General features: G+C 43.3%; 1 protein-coding gene across 1 annotated transcript in view; it reads left to right on the forward strand.

Annotated features, from left to right (window-relative positions):
* Positions 1-233: 233 nt before the first annotated feature.
* The window catches only part of NFX1 (nuclear transcription factor, X-box binding 1), a 68755-nt gene continuing 41130 nt past the window's right edge, over positions 234-27858 (forward strand). The window contains exons 1-7 of the mRNA XM_065946629.1: positions 234-369; positions 3826-4824; positions 16183-16341; positions 17684-17761; positions 21869-21974; positions 24810-24881; positions 26381-26520. Of these exons, the coding sequence (XP_065802701.1) occupies positions 345-369; positions 3826-4824; positions 16183-16341; positions 17684-17761; positions 21869-21974; positions 24810-24881; positions 26381-26520 (1579 nt within the window). The 5' untranslated portion in view covers positions 234-344. The remainder of the gene's footprint in view (positions 370-3825; positions 4825-16182; positions 16342-17683; positions 17762-21868; positions 21975-24809; positions 24882-26380; positions 26521-27858) is intronic.

Consider the following 27858-nt stretch of genomic DNA (forward strand, 5'->3'; position numbering starts at 1 on the left):
AACCAGGCGAGGCTGGTTGGGTGGGCGGGTTAAAGGGCACGGTAGCAGGAGAGAACAGTGACTCTCAAAAGGAAAACAACTATTGATTGTGCAAGACCGGGCATGCCTATCCTCCCGGGATCTTGGCTACCTACAGCTACTAGTACCCTGCTTCAGCCCGGCGCCGGGCGCGTCTGTCTGACGTCACCGACGCTCCGCACAGTTGACTCAGACCGCGCAAACTCCGTGGCCGTCTACCGGGCGCGCAGAAGCGAATATTCTCGCGGCGCCGGAAGTCCAGAGCACATGACCGGGTGACAGCGCTCGCTGGGCTGCAGGGCTCGCTTTAGGTGTTGCGGCACGGGATGGCGGAGGCGCCTCCTGTCTCAGGTACTGTACTACCTTGCAGGACTGGGCCCCTCTCCGGGAGCGGAAATTGAGTCAGTGACGAGTCCCAGGGCACCGGCCATTCGTATCGCGAGAGTGGCACGTACACGAGTTGGGGATAGTGGCTCGGAAGGGCCAAGCACGCGCGTCGTGCGTACCGAGGTCTTAACCATCCTTGGCTGGTGGTGAAGCCCGGCATCTGGGTTTCCAAGGAGAGTCAGTTTGTCCCACTGAGTCGATGCGGGTGTCCCGCCCTCTCCAGGGGTCATCCCGGCCTTCCTGGGGCAGTGATATCCGACAGGCGGGCGTCGGCCCGTGACGGTGGCTGGCTTTCGACGCGCGGCGGGATTGCTCGCTGCGCTTGAGATGTATTCGTGCGTCCTGGGGCAGCAGCGCGGGCGCGAGCCGAACACTCGTGGTTTCCAGTCTCAGCTTGCCATGAGCTCGCAATGTGAAGTCTCGTTTTTGTCATCTGTGATTTGGGAGTAAATAAGTCAATTACTCTGAAGGTTCCCGCCGCTACTGTACGTGTTACGCAATTGTTAGCTTATTTTCCCTCCCAGAGTTGTCTGTATGTGTAGAGACAACCTCATCTGGCTGTTAATGTAACACGATTTCCAGTTACTTCAGGGTACCTTGGATCTTTTGTTTTCCCAACTCGTTGGACAGTGACGGGAAAGGAGCACTTTACATAGTGATCTCAGCGCACACAAATATAAAAACGAACCAGAAATTTCAGGAAGCAGTGGTTTTCCTTATTATCTCCAGTACACTCTATACTACATATTTCGTTGGAAAAAATTCTTGTCATAACCCACTACATAATTTGATTTCATGATCCACTCCTGAAAAACGGCAGCGATTTGCAGCATGAGGTTCGTGAACAGTCATTAATTTGAGCCTTAGTTCTGCTATCTCCCAGCTGTCCGGGCACCAAGAAGCCTATATATGTATTTGTGTACTTGGTGGCAGGTAAAATGTATTTATTACTGTGGATCTTGGTCAAAAACGTTGGCTAACACACTGCATTGGTGTACCCTAGTCCATTTTTTGTTTGTGTACCCTAGTTCTGATATAGGTATTAATTCATCTTGGAGGATACACATTTAGCCTGGTGTTTTGTTTTTCTCCCACTCACTCTTTTCCCAGATCCCCTAAATTGGAACCCTTGGTCTTCCTATCTTTAGGCTCACATCTGGCCCATTTCTGCACCATTCAGTGTTTGAAGCAGAAATGAGTGGGTCTAGTTGTGAATCTTATTTTTGGTCTCTGGTGTTGCTCTCCAGGTTACAACCTCTGTCCCATCTATTGAGGCAAAGTCCGATAGTCCAAAGAGCACCCCACTTTGTCTCCTGTACCTTAGTTTGCTTTTGCCTTAGTTCCATTTCCAGTTCTTATTTCAGCATTATCTCTAGCCCACATCTCCATCCTCACTCCAGTGTAATTCTCTTACCTGCTGTTTTCCTGAAACACCAAGGGGTATCTTTCTACCCATGGATAGACTCTCCAGTGCCAACTTTGTCTCTGGACTTTATAATCTGCAGTTGGATTTTCCCTTACTCTGCTCCACCCACCTGTAGGTCACCCACCATGGTGTTATCTTGGATCTTTAGTGCCACTTGCACTATAGCCAAGCCTTGGGGATGAGATATGCTATTTAGTAACTTCAACTGCTCAAAATAGTGAAAAAATAAAGATGTCTCAGATATTTGTGTCCAGTTTCCTGTGCCCTTTTCCCCTTCCTCGAATCTCTGAATGATCTGAGGGCTTTGTCCACTACCTCACATTTGGTGAAACCATACTTTATATGAATAGATGCTGCTCTGTCTAGATTCTCAAGTTGAGTCAACTCTTTGCTGGTTAACATAAAAATACCCTCTTTGCATCCTTTAACCTGGCTTTTCTGGACAACTTTACTGAGCTTTTTTTCTGCCCCTGTTACAACCTTGCTTCTTAGAGCAGGAGAAAACTACACAATACCTACTTGATCTAGTTTACCCATTTCCCACTAAGTTCTCTCTTATGTATCTGGAACACCTTCTCTGCCACCTTCTGAATTTGTTTAATCCTCTTGCCATTTTGTAAGGCTCTCCAACCCCATCCTCAGAATCCTGCCTGTGTGAAAGTTTTCAGGACAAATCCTGGATTGAGTGAGAGGTTACCTTTATGATCTTGCTCAGTTCTTAAGTATATGTTTCTATGGTACCTGCTACCCAACTTCTGTCAATGGAGTGTAATTTAAGAGTGTGGTCTCTAGGGTCACATGGCCTGAATCCTGAATCTGCTCTGGAATACCCCTGTGGCCTTGGAGAAGTTTAATGCATGCAGAGTGCTTAGACTAGTGTCTGGCACGTGTTAAGTACCTAATAAATGTGAGGGCTTATTATTAAACCTGAAACCCACAGGCTCTGCACTGCAGCCTTTTGCGGTCAGGTCTGTTTCAGATAGTCTGTAATCTTAACGGCAATAATAAAGCACTATTTTAACCACATTATACTTCTTACCAACCTTGCTTTAATCTTCATAGCAACTCTTTGATGTAGGGATTCTTACTGTTCCATTACTGGGATTAAATAACTTGCATAAAGACACAAGTGATGGATAGGGACTTAAATCCATCTCCCAGGCCCTGCTGATTCAGAGAATATTCTATATACTACGCATAGTCTGACTTTGCTACTAACTGGTTTTGTATCCTCAGGCAAATTGTTTCTTCTTTGGACTTAAGGGACAAAGTTGAACTACAAAGAAGCATGTGGCCGGTGGAGGTGGGGGATGGATGAGTAGGTTGAAGGGGCATAGGCTTAATTTTTGAGACTCTCGGATTCTGACCGTATTAACAGAAGTTATGTATGGAAAACCTAAAATACATTCTGGCAGGGATGAGGTGGGATGTATTCTTTCTACTAAGTACGTCTATGTGAAATCTTCACTTAAATTCCACAATGACCCTTTGAGTTAGTATTATCAGCTTTTGTCATGTATGCGGAAACTCAGGCTAAAAGCAATCAAATGATTTTCCTGAGCAAATACTAGAAACTGGAGAGTCAGGCTTTAAACTGATTTTGGCTGACTCCAAAGCCTGTTAACTTAATATTACACAATGCTACCTTAGAGTTTTGAAAGACGACATGGAACCTGCTGATTGATGTCTCATCCCTGAACTGTTCACTGACCTTACATTGCTTGATAGAAATAAACACATTTATAACTAATGCCTGATGGCCCAGGTGAACAGTTTTACTTAGCATTTCAGCAGTGGCTGTTGGTAAGGCTGCCAGTCAGTCTTCACAAGCAACTTGAACCCACCAGCTTCACAGAAAACATAGGCCTTGTGCGGAAACTACTTTATACAAAGTCCTTAGGAAAATAACTTAGGTCTAGACGGCTTACAGTCTTTGGGACTTCATGAGTGACCAATTAATTTCTTTACTTATGTGTCTATTTCTTATGTCCTAGGTGCTTTTAAATTCAATACGGATGCTGCTGAGTTCATTCCTCAGGAGAGAAAAAATTCTGGTCTGTTCTGTGGGAGTCAAAGGAGACTAGATTCTCATAGAATTGGTAGAAGAAATTACAGTTCACCACCTCCCTGTCACCTTTCCAGGCAAATTTCTTATGATGACATCTCTGCTGTTCATCAGCACAGTTTTCATCCTTCAGGAAGCAAACCTAAGAGTCAGCAGACTTCTTTCCAGCCCTCTGTTCCTAACAAATCTCTCAAGAACCATGGCCTTCAGAATCAACCTTGGCAGAAATTGAGGAGTGAAAAGCAGCCTGTCAGAGTCAAGAGAGCACAGGGCCTCCCTGCCCAGACCTCAGATGCACCTGGCCTGGAAAGCGTGGCCAGGCCAGAGAGTGGGACGAACCTCAGAGAGCACAGCCCTGCCGAGAGTGAGAAGGAAATCGTCGGTGCAGATCCAAGGGGGGCAAAACCCAAGAAAGCAGCCCAGTTTATATACAGCTATGGGAGAGGACCAAAAGTCAAGGGGAAACTCAAAAGTGAGTGGGGTCACAGAATGAGTCCCAAACCTGAGGAGGCAGGACCTGAAACCACCAAACCAGCAGGGGTTATCCACCCTGACTCTTCAGATGCTTCCTCTAGAAAAGTAGTAGCGGATGGGGCCAGGCGCGGCGAGCAGAGAAGACACCCACAGAAACGGTCTCCCTGGGAAGTGGAGGGAGCCAGGCCACGACCAGGCCGGAATCCACCAAAACAGGAGGGCCAACGACATACAAGCGCAGGGGCCAGAAGTAACATGGCCTCCATTCCAAAGGATGATCTCAATGAAAGGCCAGCAAAATCCGCCTGTGACAGTGGGAACTTGGCAGTCGTCAGCAGGTCTTCTAGAAGGGCTGACCCAGAGAAATGTGCTGTAAGGAGGCAGGATCCTCAGGTAGCATCTTTCCCCCGAGGCAAACAAAACCACATGCTAAAGAATGTGGAAACACACACAGGTAAGCCTCCCTAAACGGTTGGAAATGTTTTCTTTCTTTCTTTTTTTTTTTTTAATTTTAATTTCTGAATTGGTAATACACTCACAAAATTTAGAAACCAGAGAATATAAAAAGGTACACAGTCGAAGGTCTGTCTGTTCTTGTCCATCATCTGCTTGGGTCTTGCCACCACCTGCCCCTCTTCCCAGGAGATAAACACTTAGTTTTTCTATATCGTGCAAGTGTTAGTCACTCAGTCGTGTCCGACTCTTTGTGACCCCATGGACTGTAGCCCCCAGGCTCCTCTGTCCATGGGATTTCCCAGGCAAGAATACTGGAGTGGATTACCATTTCCTTCTCCGTTATATATCATAAGCAAATACAAATAAGGAATGTTTTTTCTTAACAAATAGGAAATTGCTAAGGGTTTTAAAAAGCACAGATACGGGTGATACAGATGTTTGGTTACCAGATTTTTTTTTGAATTGTCAAAAAACACAAGTAGGGATGGTAACATCTCTACTACTTCTCATTCCAGCCTGTGCATCGTCTCTTGTCTGCTCCGTCGCAACAGTTCCTGACTGATCTTGCCATCTTCAATTTCTCTCTTTCAGTTCACTTCTTACATTAGCATCAGAAAGTGGTATTTCTGGGACTTCCCTGTTGGTCCAGTGGTTAAGACTTTGAGTTTCCACTGCAGGGGGCATGGGTTTGCTTCCTGGTTGGAGAACTAAGATCCTGGATGCGACGCTACATAGTACCTGCCAAAAGAGATATTTCTAAAACACTTATGGACCTGTGTCACTCCCCTGCTTGATTCTGTTCACTTTTTCTCATCACCTACAGATTCTGCCTTACACAACAGCCTCATCTGCTGCTGCCTCAGCCCCCACCACATTTTACTCCCTGGACTCTGGTACTGTCATCTTTCCACGCAGTTACATATGTGGTCCCTTCTGTCTACACTGGCTGCTAACTACTCAGCTCACTGGTGAATTCATACTCATTATCCTTTATTTATTTATGGCCGTGCTGGGTCTTTGTTGCTGCTCAGGCTTTTCTCTCGTTGTGGAGAGCTGGGGCTACTCTCTGTTGCAGTGCTCGGGCTTCTCAATGCGGTGGCTTCTCTTGTTGCAGAGCACAGGCTCTGAGGTGTGCAGGCTTCAGTAATCGCAGCTCCCGAGCTCTGAACACAGGCTCTGAGGTGTGCAGGCTTCAGTAATCGCAGCTCCCGAGCTCTGAACACAGGCTCTGAGGTATGCAGACTCCAGTAATCGCAGCTCCTGGGCTCTGGCGCACAGGCTCTGAGGTGTGCAGGCTCCAGTAATTGCAGCTCCCGAGCTCTGGAACACAGGCTCTGAGGTGTGCAGGCTTCAGTAATCGCAGCTCCCGAGCTCTGGAACACAGGCTCTGAGGTGTGCAGGCTTCAGTAATCGCAGCTCCCGAGCTCTGGAACACAGGCTCTGAGGTGTGCAGACTCCAGTAATCGCAGCTCCCGAGCTCTGGAACACAGGCTCTGAGGTGTGCAGGCTCCAGTAATCGCAGCTCCCGAGCTCTGGAACACAGGCTCTGAGGTGTGCAGGCTCCAGTAATCGCAGCTCCCGAGCTCTGGAACACAGGCTCTGAGGTGTGCAGGCTCCAGTAATCGCAGCTCCCGAGCTCTGGAACACAGGCTCTGAGGTGTGCAGGCTCTAGAAATCGCAGCTCCCGAGCTCTGGCGCACAGGCTCTGAGGTGTGCAGGCTCCAGTAATCGCAGCTCCCGAGCTCTGGAACACAGGCTCTGAGGTATGCAGACTCCAGTAATCGCAGCTCCCGAGCTCTGGCGCACAGGCTCTGAGGTGTGCAGGCTCCAGTAATCGCAGCTCCCGAGCTCTGGAACACAGGCTCTGAGGTGTGCAGGCTCCAGTAATCGCAGCTCCCGAGCTCTGGAGCACAGGCTCAACAGTTGTGGCACCTAGACTTAGTTGCCCCAAGGCATGTGCTATCTTCCCAGACCAGGGCTGAACCCACGTCTCCTGCACTGACAGGCGGATTCTTTACCACTGAGCCATCAGGGAAGCCCCATACTCATTTTTCAAAAGCTATAGTTTAGTCACATGTCCAGAAAACCCCTCCTCACCTCCACAGATAGCATCAATCTTTGCTTGCCCTGTGACATGTCTCCCCCACCCATACACATGCTCCTGTTGAGCACTTAGCTTTACCACTGGAAACCATCATTTGTCTATGTGTCAGTACCCTCCACTAGTTTACATGTTCCTTGAAGGCAAAGACTCTACCATTCCTTTCATTTTTATATCTCTGTTGCCTAACACAGGTCTTAGAACACTGTAGTTACTCAGCTCTGACTGTTAGAGAGTTCTTTACATTAAACTGAAAACGTCTTTCTGGTAAACCCTTCCTACCCCCTCGTTCAGGGTCTGTCCTCTGGAGTTACGCAGCAGCTAGTCTGTCCTCTCAGCTTCCGTCCCACTGATGGCAAGTCAGCTCTGCAGTATTGAAGACACTTCTCATTTGCTCTGTGTATATGTTTTATCCAGGATAAGTAGGTTCATTCCTCCAGCTCTTCCTCATGAACCATCCTGGTCTCCCTCCAGTTTAATTTAACACATAGCCTAACACGTGAAGCTGCCACCTGCCCAGGCCTGTTTTTACACAAGCCTAGTGATCTGGTTCTCGTCTGCTTACCAGGCACTCCTTCTTGGGACTTTGATTTGAATGTGAACCAAGGCAGTATTGTACCAGATTTGTTTTTGAATTCTCAAGGCTGGTTAATAGTTTCCTATTGCTTCATAATGAATTGCCACAAATGTAATGGTCTAAGGTAACACAACTTTACTGTGTCACAGTTTCCATGGGTCAGAAGTCTGAATACAGGTTAGCTGAGTTTCTACTCAGGGTCAGAGGACTGCAGTTTGGCTAGGGATGCAGTGTTTTCTGAGGGATGGGGTCTTATTTATTTATTTGACTGCACCATGTCTGAGTTGCAGCACGTGGGATCTAGTTCCCTGACCAGGGATCAAACCCTAGACCCCTGCGTTGGGAGTGCGGTGTCTTAGGCACTGGACCACGAGGGAAGTCCCGATAGGATTTAGTTCTTTATGGGTACAGGATTGAGGTCCCCATTTCTTTTCTTTTTTGGCAGCACCACATGGCATGCAGGATCTTAGTCCCCTGACCAGAGATCAAATCTGTGCCCCTTCGGTGGAAGCACAGAGTCGTAATGCTGGACTGCCAGGGCAGTCCCAGGGTCCCCAGTTTCTTGCTGGCTGTTGGCTGGGGGCCACTCTCAGCCCTGAGGGCCAACCTGCAGTTCCTTACCACGTGATTCTTTTCACAACATGGTAGTTTATTTCCTCAAGGCCTGCAGGAAACCATCTGCTCCAGATTCTTTACGTGATTTCTGTCTCTGATCAGTAGACTCTTTAAAAAGCACTCAGCTGATTAGATCAATTCCTCCCATACTCAAGGGGAGGTTATCCAGGGCATGCACACCGGGGCCAGGAGTCTTGGAGGCCTTCTCAGTTCGGCCTCACGAATCTCTCATGGTGTCACATACCGGCATTTTCTTGAGACCTCTTTATTCATTTTTATTGAGTAAATACTTTGTGCCAAGCACTGTTCTAGGTATTAGGAATACAGCACTAATGGCATTTACATTCCTGGCAGGGAAGACAGGCAGAAAGCACTTAAATATTTAGTCAGTCAGGTGATGATAAGAACTAAAATATAAGGCAGATTAAGAGGACAGAGTAACAAGCGCCAGTGTACATAGGTTGGTCTCTTTGATGAGGAGGCGTTTGAACAGAGACCGGAAGGAAGTGCAGAAGTGCGCCACGTGGCTTTCTGGAGAACATTTCAAGCAGAGACAGAAGCAAGTGTAGATTGGGGTGGGAGCGACAGCGTTGTGAGCAGTGAAGAGGTGGGCAGGAGAGGAGGTCAGAGAAACTGCAGAGGTAGGGTCGTGTGAGGCTCTTAGATTTGGTTCTGAGTCAGAAGATGAGAAGCAGCTAGGAGGTTGGGAGGCTTTGCGGGGGAGAAATGATCTAAAATGATCACCCAGCCTGCTGTGTAGGGAGTAGGCTCTAAGGATGCAAAGGGATGAGTTAGGAGGCTTTTGCAGCAATTCAGGTACTTGATGGAGACATGGATTAAGGTCGTAGTGGTAGAAGAGGTGAGAACTGGTTAGATCTGGGTGTGTTTGGAAGATGAACTGGACGGGATTTACAGATAGATTGGATGTTGGATGGACAAAAATGAGAGGAGTCCAGGATGTTGTGCCTGAGAGCGCAGAAGGTGAGATACCACTCACTGCAGTGGTAACACTTGGGGAGGGAAAGCAATGTTTGGTTTTTAAAGTTTTTACTTTGGAATAATTATAGACCTACAGAAATATTGCAAAGGTAGTACAGAGAATTCCCATATATTCTTTACCTAGCTTCCTCTAATGTTAACATCTTTGTCAAAACTAAGAAATTAACACTAGTACCATGGTGTTAACTAAACTTCAGACTTTGTGGGTTGTTTTTTTTTTTTTCGTTGCAAGGCTTACAGGAGCTTAGTTCCCCAACCAGGGATTGAACCCAGGCCTTGGGCAGCAAAGGCACACAGTCCTAACCACTGGACTGCCAAGGAATTCCCCCAGACTTTATTTGGATTTCACCAGTTTTTCCTTTAATATCCTTTTTCTGCTCCAGGATCCAATCCAGGACACCACATTGCATTTAATCAGCATGTGTCCTTAGCCTCCTCCAATCTATGACAATTTCTTGTTGGAAAAGGCGTTTTTGCATATCTTTTGCTTTGTCTCCTCCTCTTTCAGGAAAGATAGAGAATTTGGTTAAATTTGTTAGAATTAAATTGTCTACTCGACAATAGATCTGTTAAGTAGAGAGTCGAATATAAAATTCAGGGAAGAGATATGAGAGAACAGCATCGAAACATGTATATTATCAAGTGTGAAACAGATCGCCAGTCCAGGTCGGATGCATGAGACAGGTGCTCAGGGCTGGTGCCCTGGGATGACCCAGAGGGATGGGATGGGGAGGGAGGCGGGAGGGGGGTTCGGGATGGGGAACACATTTAATCCATGGCTGACTCGTGTCAGTGTTTGGCAAAAACCACTACAATATTGTAAAGTAATTAGCCTCCAACTAATAAAAATAAATGGAAAAAATAAATAAAATTCAGGGAAGATATATGGACTAGAGACTTAAATTTGGGCATTGTCAGTGTACAGATGGTGTTTGATGGACTAGAGGAGGTCACTTAAGGTGTGAGTGCAGTTAGAAAAAGAGTGAGGATGGAGCCTACTTCATCCTGGCTGTAAAAGGCGCATCCAATAAAGGAAGTGGAAAAAGAGTAAACTGAACTAGGAGGTGAAATGTTCTAAACACCAAATAAAGAAACTCAAAGAGGAGGGAGTGGTCAGTTGTGCCAAATGCTGTTGATCAGCACAGAAGGATAATTGCCTACTGACCTGTTGTATTTGGCAATCTGAAGGTTGTTGGGCTTGCTGAGAGCAGTTTTAGTGGAGTCGCAGAGATGAAAGCTTGATTGGAATGGAAAGAGAGGCTCACCCCAGGTACGCCTCCACGGCTCTGAGCGTTGCCTTTGTTCACTCTCCCTGTACTGAGAGAACCCCGCGCTGCCTGGCCCTCCCAGCTGTCTGGATCTGTCATGCTGTGGCATGTCCTTAAATTGTTTCAGCTGTGCCCCCTCTTAAATGACCCGGGGCCTCCTCTTGGGTCACCCCTTGCCTTCCAACTTTAGAGCCTGCTCTTTTCATTTATCCCACTCACCTTAGTTTCTGGAAGACGGAAAGAGCACACTCCTTCCCCAGGGTCATTTCTACACTATTTTTGTTCTACCTTTGTATCATTTGAAGCTAATCTACAGAACCTTTCCTCTCCATCACCTTCCTTGTCTCATCTTTGTCATCTGTTAGCCTCCAAACCTCCCAACCCTCATTTATTAATGCATCTAGCCTCTATCTTTTCTCTACCCCATGGTTTTCAAGGTATAGTCCAGATCAGCAGCCATCAGCAACACCTAGGAACTTGTTAGAAATGCACATTTTTAGGCCTCACCTCAGACTTAGTAAACAGAAATTGTGAGTGTGGGGCCCAAAAATCTCTTCTTTTAAGAAGGCTCCAGGTAATTCTCATGCACTTTCAAGTTTGAGAGCTATTGATTTACCATAAATCCTGTTGTTGTTCTGGGTGACTTCAATGGTCATGTGGGTTTTTTGATCTTGTCAACTGCAGTGACCTTCACATCCATTCCTCCTCCACATCCACCACCAGGGAAACGACCCTGGGGATGCCCCGTCTCTGCAATGCCAGAGTCCTGTGTTCTGCCTCTGACCACAGCCTCCTGTCCTTTTGGCTCTCCCGGTCTCTTCAACCCACTGCCAGTTCTGTCGGTCTCCTCTCCTTCATTCCCCTCTTCAGGCTGGACCTTAATGTATGTCATTTGAAGTGTTAACCCTTCTGCCAAGACATTTTGAGGAATCCCAGCCCTGGGATTGTTGGGATCCAGCGACCCTGGATGGTTGCTGCATCCAGTTTTTCTACCCTGTCTGGGTGACAGAACGCCGTTCCAGGAAATTGTGTAACAGTACAGACTTGGTGTTCAGTCACCCTCTGGGGGAAGCCTTCCTGATCACCCTATTTCAAACTCTTAATACTTCCCCCACCTGCCTTTCACTGATCTCTTTTCCTGGCTTATTTTTCTCCATAGCATTTGTCACTATTTGATGATACTGCTTATTTTCTATATTTATGTGTTTATTGGCTACCTTCCACCACAAGATGGTAAACTTCATAAGGGGAGAAGATTCTTTTTTGTTTTGTTCACTGTATATCCTTAGTGTCTAATATTGGTGTGGCCAAAAAGTTCATGTGGGTTTTTCATAAGATGTTACAGAAAAACCCAAACAAACTTTTTGGCCACCCCAATACATGGTTGGTTCTTAGTGAATATTTTTAAATAGTGGTCTCCAGCTTGGGCTTCCCCCAGTGGCTTAGTGGTAAAGAATTCATCTGCAATGCGGCAGCCATAGGAGATGTGGGTTCCGTCCCTGGGTCGGGAAGATCCCCTGGAGGAGGGCACGGCATCCCACTCCAGTGTTCTTGCCTCGAGAATCCCATGGACAGAGGAGCCTTGCGGCCTGCAGTCCATTTGGTTGCAAAGAGTCAGGTACCAGTGAAGTGAAGGAGCTCACATGTACGCTCGCTCACTCCATCCAGCTCAGCTGGCTTTCATTGCCCACTTCCCCTTACATGACTCTGGGCAGCTGTCCTTCCCGTTTAGACTACTACAAACCCTTCTCACACTTATTCAGACCTTCCTGACATTCACTGATCTCCTGACCTCAGACCTCCTTGTCTCTTACTTCGCTGAAGAAGGGGACATCATCACTTAAGAAAGGGCATACTTTTCTCAACTTTTTGCAACTTCAGAGACATCTGTGCCTGTTCTTCCTTTTCTTTCATTCTGAGATCTTCTTATTTCCCTTCATCAACCTTTTTACATCTGCTCCTCCAAGTTCTCCGCCTGAAGCTCTTACCAAGTCTGGGGAGATTCCCAGGGAATCTTCCCATCCCAGGGATTGAACCCATGTCTTCTGCATTAGCACGCAGAGTGTTTATCACTGAGCCACCTGGGAACCCCACCTCTGTGCTGTACTGACTTAAAAACCTTTACCTGCAGCCCCTAACTCTGCCACAAGCCTTAGACTGTGATGTCTGACATAGGCTTCAGACTCAGCAAGACCATCTTAAACACACTGATCATGCTTACATTGTATCAGCTATCAGCTTTTTAAAAACAGCTGCCTTAAATAAGGTAGCTTACTAAAGTTGATAGGTAAGTAATTTACCTTTCTTTCCACCATCCAGATATAATCCACTTTGACCTTTTAATCTGTTTCCTTAAAGAATTTTTCAGTACTCAGTTTTACATAGTTGAAATCATACAATAAACATAAGTTTTATTGTTTTTTTGCTTATTATAGTATTTCCCACTCATTAAGAAATCTTGGTAAACTTTAAATTAGTATATAATATGCCATAAATAGATATGCATTAATATTTAAACAGTCTCCCCCCTTTTTTCTGATATATTTTAAATTCCAGATATCAGATTATTTCACCTTCATGTATTTTAGGTTACATCTGTTTTAATAATATGGCCATTTTCTTACATAATCACAGCCATTATTGTGCTTAACAAAGCTAGTGATAATTCCTTCAAATCATCTAATACCCAGTCTACAACTGAATTTCCCTGTTTGCCTCAAAAAATGTCTTTTTACAATTGGATTTTTCAAGTTAGGATTGTTGTAGGTATTTTGTTTTTCATCATTTATTGGTGTATCTGAAAAGTTTGTAGTCACTTCTACAGACAAGTCTCTGTTCTTCTGATTATTCCCTGGCTTGTCACTGTCTTTACTGACATGCTGTCAAGGTGTAAGTGTAAAGTAGACCCCGTCATGACTGAGGCATGGAGGAGAAGCCCGAGTGGCAGGGGGTTTAGGAGTGGAGAGGAGCCAGCGGTCAGGACAGGGCTGCATGCAGCCTGGACAAGAGTCTCCCACCCGAAATGGGATAGTTCACTGGCACAGAGCTATTCTGGGCTAGTGCCTTGTTTTACATGTTATAGAGTTTGATAAAACTGAAATGTTGGTGAAAGAATTATACTGTCTCCCTTTCTAGTGTCTTTCTAGAACCTTTTACTACCGTTTATTACTTTCTTTTATTCATACAGCAAGTATTATTGAATGCCTTCTATGTATAGAGTTAGGAAATAAGGTAAAATAAGTAAAATATGTGATATTAGACTTTAATGGTATGAAGGAAGATGAGAGAGATATGGAATGCTTAGGGGAGTGGGTTCCAGTTTTTAAACTATGGCCAGAAACTGCCCTACTGAGAAGACCATATTTTGAGTCAACACCTGAAGCGGGTGAGGAACTGAGCTGTGCAGATGTCGGGGGAAAGTGTACCCTAGGCAGAGGGAAGAACAAATTGTAAAAATCTCCCTGCAGGAATCTGCCTGCCAGTTTGGGGCTAGGAAGGAAGCTGGTGTTGTCTCAGAGAAGTGGCCTAAGGAAAGAGGAGTCACAGGTGAGGACTGGAAGATGGTGAAGGGCATTGTAAAGACTTTGGCTTCCAGCTGCACGTGATGCAGGAACCTTTGACAAGTTCTGGCAGAAGAGTGTATCTTCTAATTTTTTTTTGATGGGCTCCCTCTGGTGGCTGTGGTGAGAATAGCCTGAAGTGGGCAAGGGCAGAAGTAGGAAGATTTAGTTGGGAGGCGTTCTAATAATCCAGGTGAGTGGATAGCATCTTAGACCATAGTGTTAGCAGCAGAGGTTGGATTCTGGATCTGTTTTGAAGGTAGGACCAGCAGGATTTATGAACATACTGAACATGGGATGAAAGAGACAGCCTTGGGAAAGGCCGGAATTTGTAGGATATTCAAAGTTGACAGCTGTCACCATGTAGCTAAATGTATGTGCATCCTAGTGGTCAGATTTCACTGTGACTGGGCTTAGAAGCATCACAGTAGTGATTTCTTAACAAGCAATAAATTTAATGAATAAGAGAAACAGTAAAATAAACAAACAGTCTTCAGGGTGAAAATTGTAGTGTTCTTGGGGATGTTCCATACTTCACTTAACCTTTCTGCGTTTTTTAATTCTAACTCAGTGCTATTCTGGAATGGTCAGTAGGCATTTTCTGTAAAAGTCACCCTAAGTGTAAGTTTCACCTACCATTCCTCTGCCCCAGTCAGCTTCATATATAAATGTCTCAAACTTAAATCTCGCTCTCTTATGGGCTTCCTCTTACCTCCAGAATCTTCCATATGTAGCATGGTAACTGGTATATATAATTAACTTTGTTATTCAGAAATGTTAAACTATGCAAGGTAGGGTATCCCTACTTTTAAGAAAGAATCTGATTCCTTGGTTTTTATAATAGAATTCAATTTTATAATGTGTCCATCTGTGTCTAGAGCAGATCAATTTCGCTTTCATCAGTCACTCGCAGTATCTTCATCCCAGGCTTTCTCCAGAGGAAAAGAGCTATCTCGGAAACTTTACTAAAGCCTAAAACTTTCCAGGGAGAGAGGTTATGACACAGACTGGATGATACTCATTTATTCTTTCACTCGTTCTTTGAGAAACACCACTGAGCACCTGGTGTGGGTCAGGCAGTGGAGATACTCCAGTCGGCAAGGCCCTGGTCCTGCCTCCCGCGGCTGACAGCATTGTTTTCTGTATTTCTTTTGACACTGAACTGGACAAACAGTAATCTTAGGAAGCTAATATTATGGAATGATTAAAATGTGAATTTTTGAGTTCACATTAATAGTGATGATTTGAATTTTGATTTTTAAATTTCTCGTTATATGATCTTAGGTGAACAGTTTAACCACTTTGAGCCTTGCTTTCTTCATCTATAAAATAGTACCTCTATTATATCTTTGTTAAGAGAATTAAATATGTATAAAGTGGTTTAGCACAATAATCAGCATGGTATATTTAAGGTTAGTTGTTTTACTCTTTTAACTTACTTGGATCTGATAATAGATAAAGTAGTATTGTGAAATAAATGCTAAAAATAAGGACTTAAAAAAAGATTACACAAACACTGTGTACTCTCAGGTCTGGCTACACTTGGGATTTAGAAAGATTTCGCTGAAATCGTGTCGAGGCAAAAGTCTGGAAGTGGGTGACGGTATTGAGGAGTAAATCTGGGAGGATTCTTATAACATCACACCCTGGTCTCTGTCATAGATGCTGAGCTTCTGGAACCAGAGACTGTGTCTCCTTCAGTCTAGTAACCCTACCATGGGGCTTGTGGTAGGCTCCAAGCCTGTCTTTGTTGAGTGAACAGCCAAAGACTTCCAGGGTATCTACTAGAACCGTCTCATGACCATGGGTTGTTGAAACCTGTCTGGGCTTAGTTTTCTTGCACCTGACCACTGCAGCTTCATGAGCCCCTCCCGAACGTAAATTTGTGGATGTGGTAGATTCAAAGAGGGCAAGGCATGGTGCCAGGAGTTTCTCCTGTGAACACTCTAGCCGTGTGTTAGGAGGAGATGCTGGTGGGATCCTGGGCAGTTTCTTGGGAATGTTTCCTCAGACGCGTGAATCCCTTCCTGAGCCCCAGACCTGCTTCGTGAGGCCTCCATCTCAGCATACCCCTGCCCCTTCCCAGCCTCACACTCTGAACAACCACCTTGCTCAGAGCCAGACATCCCATAAAATCTCTTATGTTTGCCTTCTTCTCTCAGATGCCTTGCTGATCCTTGGTTGACTAAGGAATGTTTTTCTGTGTTTGAGTTTATCTGTTTTGTTTTTTAAACAGGTTCTCTGATTGAACAGCTCACCACAGAAAAATACGAGTGCATGGTGTGCTGTGAGTTGGTTCGTGTCACAGCCCCGGTGTGGAGCTGTCAGAGCTGTTACCATGTGTTTCATTTGAACTGCATAAAGAAATGGGCCCGGTCGCCAGCATCTCAAGCAGGTCAGTCATTTCTCTCTTCTGAGTAGTTTTTCTCATCCTTCTGGGATGCTCAAGTTTAATTCTCCTTGAGTGTTTTATCTGCAGGGAGAGTATGTTGTCCTGATCACCTATTTTGGATGACCATTATTAAGCTATAAATCTTAAGCCAGCTAAACATAACACATTAAAATATACTTAAGGTACAACATAATCAGTGACTTTTACTGAAAATGGTTGCTTTTATCCAAGTGACAACTATAGAGAACAGCTTTTTAAAAATGAAGGTATAGTTTATATACAATGTTACATAAGTTTCAAGTGTACAGCATAGCTATTCACAATTTTTAAAGGTTATATTCCATTTATAGTTACTATAAAATACTGGCTATATTTCTTGTGTTGTACTGTAGATTCTTGTGTTGTACTGTAGATCCTTGTAGCTTATTCATTAGAAAAGATTTCTTGTATAGTTGGCTTAGAAAATTTATAGAAGGCGATATTTAATTTACCTTTAGGATTTTGAATTTGCTATAGCTTTAACAGATCTTCTCCCTAGTATTTTGTGGGCTTTTCCCAAAGTTATAGTAGTATTTAGGGATAATGCAAATAATATTAATTATATATGCTTTCTGAACTTTAGCTGTCCTAATTTAAAACATTTGGGTTTTCCTGCATGTACTCAAGTGTTTTGGGGCTTCCCTGGTAGCTCAGCTGGTAAAGAATCACCTGCAATGCAGGAGATCCCAATTTGATTCCTGGGTTGGGAACATCCTCTTGAGAAGGGATAGGCTACCCACTCCAGTATTCTTGGGCAGGATAATGCGAATATTATTCATAATATATGCTTTCTGAACTTCGGCGCTTCTAGTTGAAAACATTTGGGTTTTCCTGCATGTAATCAAGTATTCTATCATACTTTTTTTCAAACCAAGGTTCAGATGATTACTTTGATATTAAAAGTAATAGAACATTCTCCTGCAAAATAAAAAGTTAATTTTATGAAATGGTGGAAATAAGGCTATGGTGATAATCATACTGTAATATATAAATGTATCAAATCAACACGCTGTGCACCTTAAACTTACACAATGTTACATGCTGATTTGATCTCAATTTTAAAAAGTAGGACGAAATGCATACCTACTTTATTCACAGTATCTGAAGTCCTTATAAATATAAGCCTAAATCCAGTATTTAAGCAAAGCATTCGGTATTGTGAATTTGCTTCTTTAAAGTCTGATCCTTAACATGGAAACTACTACAAATGCTTCAGTATTATGGCTTCCCATAGATTTAAAATGTTTTAAATTACATGTGCTTTTGTAAGGAAATTATTTTGATTTCCTCTCATTTTTCTTGACAGATGGCCAGAGTGGCTGGAGGTGCCCTGCATGTCAGAACGTTTCTGCACATGTCCCTAACACCTACACTTGTTTCTGTGGTGAGTGTTTTTTTCCACATACACTGGTGTGATTCGCTTTCACTTTGTGCATTGTACCTTATTTCCCAGCACAGGAGAGGCGGTGTGCTGGGTGTGCTTTAGAGATGACCAGCGAGACTTCAGAGCTACGGCGTCTGTGAGACATCACATGCATGTGGTCTGTACACAGCTAGAGTCACAGGCCTTTGTATTCTTGGCAGACTGCTCTGGAGATAGGCCTTCTCATCATGCCCACCGGGTCTCCTTGGTCTTCTCTTTAGATCCGAGCTGATCAGATGGCAGAAGTGGGTACAGGCTGCTTCTCACCTCTAACTGTAACTCACTTTGAAATTCCAGATTTGAATAACATGAGTGAAGAGTAGTGTGACGGGTACTTTATTTAATCCAAGAAATCAGTCATTGGCCTTTATAATAAAGAGAGGTTTTCTGTGAACCAGCATTACAAACTCTATCCTTGTGCTTTTCCTCTTCATGGAATACTTCTTCCTGTTTTGGAATAGCTTGGTTCTTCCATGTGTTAGGAAAAACACTTTCTGTGATCCAGATGCTTGTATCTGTTGCTAACGTATTTCCTGCATGTCTTTTCTCTTTCTCTGTTTCCTGTCTGTCTTTTAATGGCTAGACTTTCCCACCTGATGGATAGGGAAGCCTGGTGTGCTGCAGTCCATGGGGTCGCAAAGAGTCAGACACAACTGAGTGACTGAACTGAGCTTACCATCTGGCTGTTGATTTCTCAGATTATGTTTCTTAACCGTTTTTCTCCTTCCTTAAACTACTTCATTTTTACTTCTGTCCTCATTACCTCACTGAAACTGTATTCAGAAGTCATCAATGACTCCCTTCCTGACCAAATTCAAGGCCGATTTTATAAATTCTTACATTTTTTTTGCCACACAGCAGACCTTATTACTTTTGACCATTCGCTTCTTGAAATGACTAGCTCTATTTCTTTTCTGCTTACTCTCCTTTTTCTAACTAATTTGCTCACATTTCTCCTTTCTTGTTAGTTAACTGCCAGCTTCCACCAAGTGTTGGTCACTGACCATCAACAGTTTTTAACGTCTAGACTCAACCTCTTTGTGAACTCAGCTATCTTCTTTTCTTTAAATCCTCATGCACTGTTTCATTCAAGATCTTACCCAAATGGTCCTCTTCCAGAGAAAACTTCTCTTTCTTATCTCCACTCCCACTTTGGCCACTCTTATCCAAACTTTGCTGGTCTCATATGTTTTATTGCGAAAATCTGAGGCTTAGTAGATACTGAATTAGTATTAGTTGAAGGAATGAATATTCTTGAATGTACTACCGGAAAGGCAGCAAGAGATCAATTGTAAATTGGACAATTAAGACTAATACCAAGGCTTAATTATTTTAAAGGATTTTTAAACATGAAACATCATAATGAAATTTACAATCTTGTAAAAGCCTTCACTGACAAACTGTATATGAGAACCTAAGAAGGTAAAAGAATGTGGGGGTGAAGGTCAAGATGATCTGAGTGAGGTAGAATGATGTGGAAACGCAAATATTAGCCTTGTTGTACCTGAGGACTTTGCCCTACTCTGCTCTTCAGGGAGACCATTGGTTGTTTTTTTTTTTTTTTTCCCATGTTAGAAATTTTTATTCCCTGTCTAAGATTTCACAATCAGTATGATAACAAGGAGTGGCTGACTGGACAGTGTAAGCAATTTGACACTAAATGACGAGGGTAGACGATCCTTAAACACGGCTATGACTTTTGTCCCTGATGACCTGCTTCAGGCCTGTGGTGCTCCTGCCAGGAAATCGTGATCATTGTTTGTTTGCGAGGAACCATCAGACGGACCCAGCTGGAGGGTTATCCTCTGGGATGAGAGGTGTATCCTGTGAAACTGCAAGGAACACGAAAGACAGGTCAAGGAATGAGTCCAGACTGGGAGAGGCTGGCTGCTGCTGCTAAGTTGCTTCAGTCGTATCCGACTCTGTGCGACCCCATAGATGGCAGCCCACCAGGCTCCTCCGTCCATGGGATTTTCCAGGCAAGAGTACTGGAGTGGGTTGCCATTGCCTTCTCCAAGACCATTGGTTTAATGTACTTTATTGAGAACTTATTAACATACCAGGCCCCATGAAGAAACAGAGGAATGAGACTATTAATTGACTTCCCAGAGGTTAGAGGCTAAGATTTAAGACACAATTAACTTGCTGTTCTACTTGAAGTACAGAGCCTGTGACTTCTGGCTGGATGATAAAGGGGGCCTTCATGAAGGAGGTGAAATTGAAATGGGCTTGGAAACTAGGTTTAAAACCAACAAGGCTTGGAGTCTGTTGGGAGGAGTCATCCGGTTATGGAGCCGAGGGTCTATGAAGGTGGAGGAGTAGGAGATGACTGAAAGGTAGGGGTGACTTCGTGCCAGGTCTAGACGTTGGTACTTCATTTGTCAGGCTGTGGGAAGCCCCTGAGGGCATCAAAGTGATTCTTTATGAAGATCAGTCTGGCGGCAATGAGTAAAGTATTTTGGGACTTAAACCATTTGGGGACTTATAATAACTCAGGTGAAGAATAGTGAAAGTCTGGAGTGGGTTTTAGAGTGGAACAGAAAGGAAAGAGTGTAAAATTTCAAAGGTAAACAGGAATGAACAACAGTGGGAAAGGAAGGAACCCAAACGTGACTCCAGAGTTTCACGCTTTTGGAAACGGTGATACCAAGAACAGAAACGGGCAGGTCGAGAGAACCAGGTTTGGTGGAGACAAGTGAATTTAATTTAGAAATGTCGAGTTGGAGGAATAGACAACCAGTGAAAGATGTTCTACAGGAAGTTAGGAATATTTGAAGAAAGATCAGGATTTAGGGATGATAGTCGCAGTTGAGAGCAATAGATGAGAAGCTAGTAGGTGAAGGTGTGATGAGGGAAAAGAAGTCGATAATGCAGAACCCTGGCAGGTGAAGGGGAAGAACCACCTTTTAGAGTCAGGGAAGGACGTGGGGCCACTGAAAGATGGTAGGAGAAAACCTGGGCATCATGTCAAAGCAAGAAAGCACAGAGTCAAGGAGGCTTTTCTGCTAGTGTGGAGATGAGGTTCTGGCCAGTAGAAAGGAAGAGCAGGAGTTGGGGTGGAGGGAGACAAGGTGTGAGGTACACTATATAGGAAAATTGACAAGATTTGGTGATTAAATAGAGGAAAAAGGAGGATGACTCTAGTTTTTGAGTTTGTGAGACTCTTGACAGTGATGGTGTCACTAACAGAAACAGGGAACCCTGAAGAGGTTGGGGCCCAAGAAGAAAGATGCTAGCATAGGCAATTTGAAGTGACCGAAACCTCAAGCACAGATGTTCAGCAGACAGTTAGACATGTAGGACTGAAACTGAGGATTCAGGGCAATGTAGAAAATAAAGATTTAGGACTCATTGGCCTTTAGGTGTATTGAACCTCACAGAAATGAACAAGATTTCTGAAAGAGACAGGCAAGAGAGAAAAGCAGAGGCCAAGGATCAGGAATTGGCTTCATTTAGGGTGTAAATTGCCCAAGTGAGAATGAATTCCTCAAGGTCGAGGGGGAGTCCCGTGCCTCTCAGTTTTACTCTTCCTGCCCATGCACTGAGTTCATGAAAGAGGCTTACTAAAGACTTTTTGAGTGATTTGATTATAAAACTATAACCCTTTTATGCCTGTATTACAACTTTAGAATAGGCAAGTTCCTACTATGCAGGGGATCCTCCGTTCTTTCCATCGCTACTACTTCCCCGCCGTTGCTGTCTTGGCTTATTTCCTCTTTCTGGTTCTTAAAGTAGATACTCCCCTGTCAATTCAAAGACCCATTTATAGAAGGACTTATTTTAAAGGATTATTTTTAAAATCTTAGATTAAATTAGTGAAAGTGACATTTTCGTAAGTAAAAATGACTAGTTTGCCTTTTCCAGGTAATCCCAACTTTATCATACTCGGTACAGCTTTTGACAAGTAGCATTACATTCAACTTTTTATTTGAGGATAATGTGTTTATCGAACAAATGAAAACCTCACTTGTGTTTCACACTGTCTGGTTATATTGTATTACTTCACTGAAGTCTCTGGGATAACAGTTGAAATTAACACCATTAACTCTCTGATCCGATATGTTTTAGGCAAGGTAAGGAATCCCGAATGGAGCAGAAATGAAATCCCACATAGCTGTGGTGAGGTCTGCAGAAGGAAGCAGCCTGGCCAGGACTGCCCACATTCCTGCAACCTGTAAGTTGGAGGTCTAGATTCCTGGGGGTCCCTGGTGAACACGGCTTGCTTGTGGCTCTTGGTGTGCGTGTTTGGTTGGTGTGTAAGAGGCCTGGGGGAAGGACCGCGTGGTATCATTTACTGAGCGCTTGCTGTGTGCCAGGTACTCTGCAGAAGTTGCCTTGCTGAATCCTAACCACAGCCCAGTGATGTATAGATATTTATCATCTCCATTTTACAGATAAGGAGAGAAATGAACCATAATACACTGTTGATCAGTTACAAATAAATTTCTACAGACTGACTTCAGACATAGGTTTCATTCCTGTGTTCATCACTTAACAGTTATGTAATGTTGGACAAATTACTTCTCTGGGCCTCAGTTTCTGAACCTGCAAGGTAATAATGATATGACCAAAACTAGTTACAGAATTCTACGAATATTAAATTAACACACTTAAGATATTTGGCCCAGAGCCTGGCACATGGTAAGTGGTCAAAAAATGGTAACACGTGCTTTTATTACTCAAATCTAAGAGTAGTACAGACACCAGAGTGTTACAGTTGCTTCTGCTGTTACCTAGTTTCTGTTGCAGGAACAGGCCTTGGATCAGAGGTCTTGTGATCACCATGTGGGGACAGTGCTGGGGACTGTCAGTGGGAGAGCTGTTCAGACTGGGTTCAACAGCGTGGTCTGCCACCTGCTGGGCAGTCAGCCCCTCCTCTTCCTTTGACTGCTTTCATAGATCAGAATCCAGACTCATCTATTCCTTCCCTCAGTTGGCATTTTGAGTAAATTCAGTAATAAGAAAATAACCCTTGCATGAATTATCTTTCCGAAGCCTTCAATAGAAACGGGCCCCTGTCGTGAGTATCAGAGGATACCAACTGTGATGCAGACCAGATGGTCAGTCATTGAAGGAGCATTTTAAAACACAAGCGCCCGGTCTCTGGCTCACAGCAGTTAAATCGGAATCTCCTGGGCTTGGGTCTGAGCTTTGTAGTGTTTTTTTGTTTGTTTAAAATTTTATGTATTTTTAATTGAAGGATAATTGCTTTACAATACTGTGTTGGTTTCTGCCATACATCAACATGAATCAGTCATAGGTATACACATGTCCCCTCCCTCTTGAACCTCCCTCCCTCCTCCCAACCTATCCGACCCCTCTAGATTGTCACAGAGCACTGGTTTGAGCTCCCTGAGTCATACGGCAAATTCCCGCTGGCTGGCTGTTTGACTTCGGTAGTGTATGTGTTTCCACGTTACCCTCTCCGTTTGGCCCACCCTCTCCTTCCCGCTCTGTCCACGAGTCTGTTCTGTCTGCATCTCCATTGCTGCCCTGTAAATAGGTTCATCAGTACCATCTTTCTTGATTCCATATATGCGTTAATATACAGTATTTGCTTCTCTCTTTCTAACTTGCTTCACTCTTTGTAATAGGCTCTAGGGTCATCCATCTCACTGAAGCTAACTCAAATGCATTCTAAGCATTGTTGTTGTAAAAGCTTTCCAAGTGATTCTAATACATAGCAGTGTTGTCAACCATTACTCTTTAAGTCCAGGGATTAAGTCCAGGCCTCAGGGATGTTTAAAATGATCTGGAATCATCCACACCTGACCAACAGTTTGTCTCTCAGTCTAAAGTTATTTAAATGTCCAGCCATGAAAATAATTTCATCTGAAAGTGTTGAGGCAAATCATATGGAATGTAGCTATTGAATGATGATACTCATCCTTAAAGAAGCGTGCTTAATCTTAGTCTTCTGTGGTTCAGTCTGTCAAGATGGGTCACCTTAGGAGATTGGGCACATGTTTCTAGATTGTTTTCAGTGTTTAAAACTGATTTAATAATTATTATTACTGATTTAGAAGTTACATAAAAAAATCCACTCATGCACACCTTATTTTTATAGCAAATTCTAGTACCTACTTGATGAATTCAGCTGTCTCTGATTGGCTTGTAACTCCCAAAGGATTGTGATTTGCCATCACGTAGATGCTACCTGCCCCACCCCCCGCCCCCGCCAAGTTCCCAAATCTTTTAAATAGTGATATTTCTGTGTAATATTACCAGGGGTGTCTGCTTTGAAGAGGGTAGTATTTGTTTAAATATATCCATCTCGTTATTTTTTTCCTTTGGTCTCTATTTATCTTTCCTATAAAAAAAAGTTCTGTTCAGAGGCCTGATTCTGACCTATAGCATATCATTGAGCCCAGCCCTTTCCATGAGTTCCTCTCCCCTTTATTACTCACCAGCATGCCTCCCCTCACCTCCACCTTCTTTTCACTATTCATGTTGTTAGCCCATCACCTGTTAGCACTTCACTAGCTGATGAGAACATGTCTGTACTTCTCATGGACTTAGCAGATTTGAGGTCTCTGTTACACTGAACAGGGAAGCCTGGCATGCTGTAGTTCACGGGGCCGCAAAGAGTTGGACACGACTGAGTGTCTGAACTGAACTGAACTGAACATTGATCGAGTTCTGATCTTCTAAAGGACTCTGTTGACCATCCGGAGTGGCAACCTCTTTATTCCTACACACTGCACTAAGTGGGCCAAGACCATATTTAGAAATGCTTTCTTTGACTGGTCAGACCCAAATAAGACCAGTATTTTGACTTGGGCTTTTCTTTTCTGGTTAAATATTCTAAAATGGTACTGCTATCAATCCTTTCTATATAAAAACATTGTTGGTATCTTTGTTTAAATAGTTAATCAACTTTAGATAAATACTAAAACATTTCATAGTAAGTTTATTTGCTGCCATATTCACAGTCGGGCTCAGTCGGGGCAGCTTTATTCAGGTTTGGATACATAAGTATGATTTCTTCATCAAAGTTTTTCTTTTTTAGTCTGTGCCATCCAGGACCTTGCCCACCCTGCCCTGCCTTTATGACTAAAACTTGTGAATGTGGACGGACCAGGTAAAGTTAGACTTGTACTCCAAAGGAAGACTTCAGTTTCCACATTGATGGTTTATGTATGAATTTCTAAAATGAAAGATTAGTAGGTAGGTGTAAATAGTATTTATTTACTATCATTAACGGTAGGTGTAAATAGTACTTTTCTGCAAATAGTAAATCCTGTGCTGCCTTAATCCTGTTTTGCAATCTTTTAAGTGATTAAAAAGTTATAAAAAGTGAGATTGTTGTTTTAGGTGAAATACTATGGGACTTTTTTCTTAACATCTCCAGTGGGTGAAAGAACCAGGAGTTGAACCCTGGCCTGCTAAGGTTCAGGAGGCAAGGATCATTCATCTGTGCCTAGCGTAGTATCTGGTGTCTAGGAGGTTTTCAGTGAATATTGTTGAAAGAAAGAGTAAGTGGCCCCCAGAGCCCCCCCTCTTTTCATTACAGTGCAAGTTACGCTTTATCAGTGCAGGGACCGTCAATAGCTGCATAGCTGTGGCATGCTTCTGAGGTCTAGTGAAGACCTGAACCACAAGACGAGATGGAATAGTACAGACTTTTCAATGAGAAACATTTTTTAAGTGTTTCCTGAACTTACAAGAGTAGCAGTGTAGCCTGAGAGTCACATGCAAGGCCTTCTGGTCAGAAAGCCCAGGTCAGATTTGGGCTCTGCCACTAACTAGTTGTTAACCTGGGCAAGTTGCTTTCTCCTGCTGAGCCTCATTTTTCTTATGTTATCTTTTTATGGTAGAAATAATAATGTCTTCCTCAAGGGGTTGATATTATCTGTGATGCTGAGCACTGGAAACTGATCATCTATATATGTATCAGTGACTTTTTAAAACAAAATACATAGCTGACGTGAGAGTAGTGGAATAGAATAGAACTTTTTGTGGGAGAGTAGATTCCAAGCTCTAAACCATTACTCTGAAAAGAAACCTGAAGACAATTGTGTAAGAGCAGTGGCCTCATATCCTTCTCTGGCTAATAAGTCAGCAAAATCAGGATGTTTATTAGAACAAAGCCAGAATTATTTCCCTTCCTGAATCAAAGTCACATGCAGTATGTTCTTAAGTACAATATTATAACTGCCGAAAATGCCAGAGTGCAGGGTCCCAGGAGAATATCATTGTGCTTTCATTCCAGGAATATTTGTTAGAACTACGTCTTCCAACTTCCCCACCCAGATCTGTAAGATACTGGGGGAGCTTCAGGCTCTTTACCCTCCTGCATGCTGCTTCAACTCGGAGGAGAAATCACAGTGTAACAAATACTTAGGCCCTTAATTCCTCTCTGGCCAGAAAACAGGGGACAGAGAAGCAAAGGAGTGAAAAAGAAGAGTGGAGGAAGGAAGAGTAATTGAGGGAGTGATTGGAGGAGGGAAACATAGAAGTAGGGGAAATGGGGCCCAGAGAGGTTTAGTAGGTTTTGGGAGAAGGTTAGTTTAGCTGTCAAATAGGACCTCAGTGTCCAACATCAGGCTAATGCCGTCTTTCTGTTTTCTCTCTTTGTAGGCACACAGTTCGCTGCGGTCAGGCGGTCTCAGTTCACTGTTCTAACCCTTGTGACAATATTTTGAATTGTGGTCAGCATCACTGTTCTGAGCTGTGCCATGGGGGTCCCTGCCAACCTTGTCGGGTCATATTGAACCAGGGTAAGTGGTGAGCCCAGCAGCCAGCCATACTTTGGGGCTTTTTTGGAACCTTATTTACAGTTGTATTGATGACATGGTTTTGTCTCAAGCCTGTAGTCACAAAGACTCTATTAGGTCCGTTATCTTGGGTAGAAAGAGCTAGAGATATATGAATGATTGGATGGTTTTCATTATTTTGGCCACATAATAGCAGTATAGGTCATTGTCCTGTAGAATTTGGACAGTAGATGTTTTTTAATGCTGTTTAAAGAAACTGCTTAGGAAATCTTTTTGCAGTGACTACTTGAAAAGGGCACAGAAAAAGCCAAAGCAATCTTTGAAAGAGAACGAATTTGAAAGACCTAATTTTAAGGCTTATAAAGTAATAGTAATCATGACAGTGTGGTTATTGGTATAAAGGTAGACTAGTAGATTCTGACAATAGAGTCCAGAAATAGACCTCAATATATTACAGTCTGTTGATATCAGCCAAGATATTAAGTTAATTCAGTGAGAAAAGGAGTCTTTTTACAAATGGTCCTAGAACAACTGGATGTATATATGGGAAAAAAGTGACCCTCAACCCGTGTCTCACTCTTTACACAAACATTAATTCTATATGGATCTTGGACTTGAATGTAAAACCCAGGAACAGTTTCCAGAAGAAACTATAAAAGAATATTTTCATGACTTTGGGATCAGGCAAAGATTTCATAGAGCAACAAAAAATGTTAAATTGAACTTTATCACATTAAGAAATTTCTGTTCAACAAAAGACAACATTAAGAAAATGAATAGATAAATCACAGATTGTATGCGGAATATTTAAAGTACTCCTTCCAAAGAAAAACAGAAAGATAGTCTCCTACAAATCAACTTGAAGAGGCACCTCACAAAAGAAAATAATTATAAATGCTCAATAAACACATAGAAGAGGCTTGACACCTTTAAACACTAGGAAACTATAAATTAAAGGCACAGTAAGAGTAGAATAGTATAACCACTTTTAAAAACAGTCTAAGGAATCTCCCCAGTGGCCTAGTGGTTAGGATTGTGCACTTTCACTGCCGTGGCCCAGGTTTAGTCCCTGGTCGGGGAACCTAGGTCTCACAAGCTGTGTGGTGCAGCCAAAAGGAAAAAGAAAATAGTATAGTAGTTCCTTTAGAGGTTAAACATAGAGTTGCCATGTGACTGCAATTCTACTCTTCGGCATATACCCAAGAGAAATGAAAATATATGTCTATACTAAACTGATGTTCATAGCAGCATTATTCATAATAGTTAAAATGTGGCAATAATGCAAATACCTGTCACTGATAAATGGAATAACGTGATATATCCATAAAAAGATGTATTATT

This window comes from Muntiacus reevesi, chromosome 10 (genome assembly GCF_963930625.1).
Source record: "Muntiacus reevesi chromosome 10, mMunRee1.1, whole genome shotgun sequence".
Classification (NCBI taxonomy): Eukaryota; Metazoa; Chordata; class Mammalia; order Artiodactyla; family Cervidae; genus Muntiacus; species Muntiacus reevesi.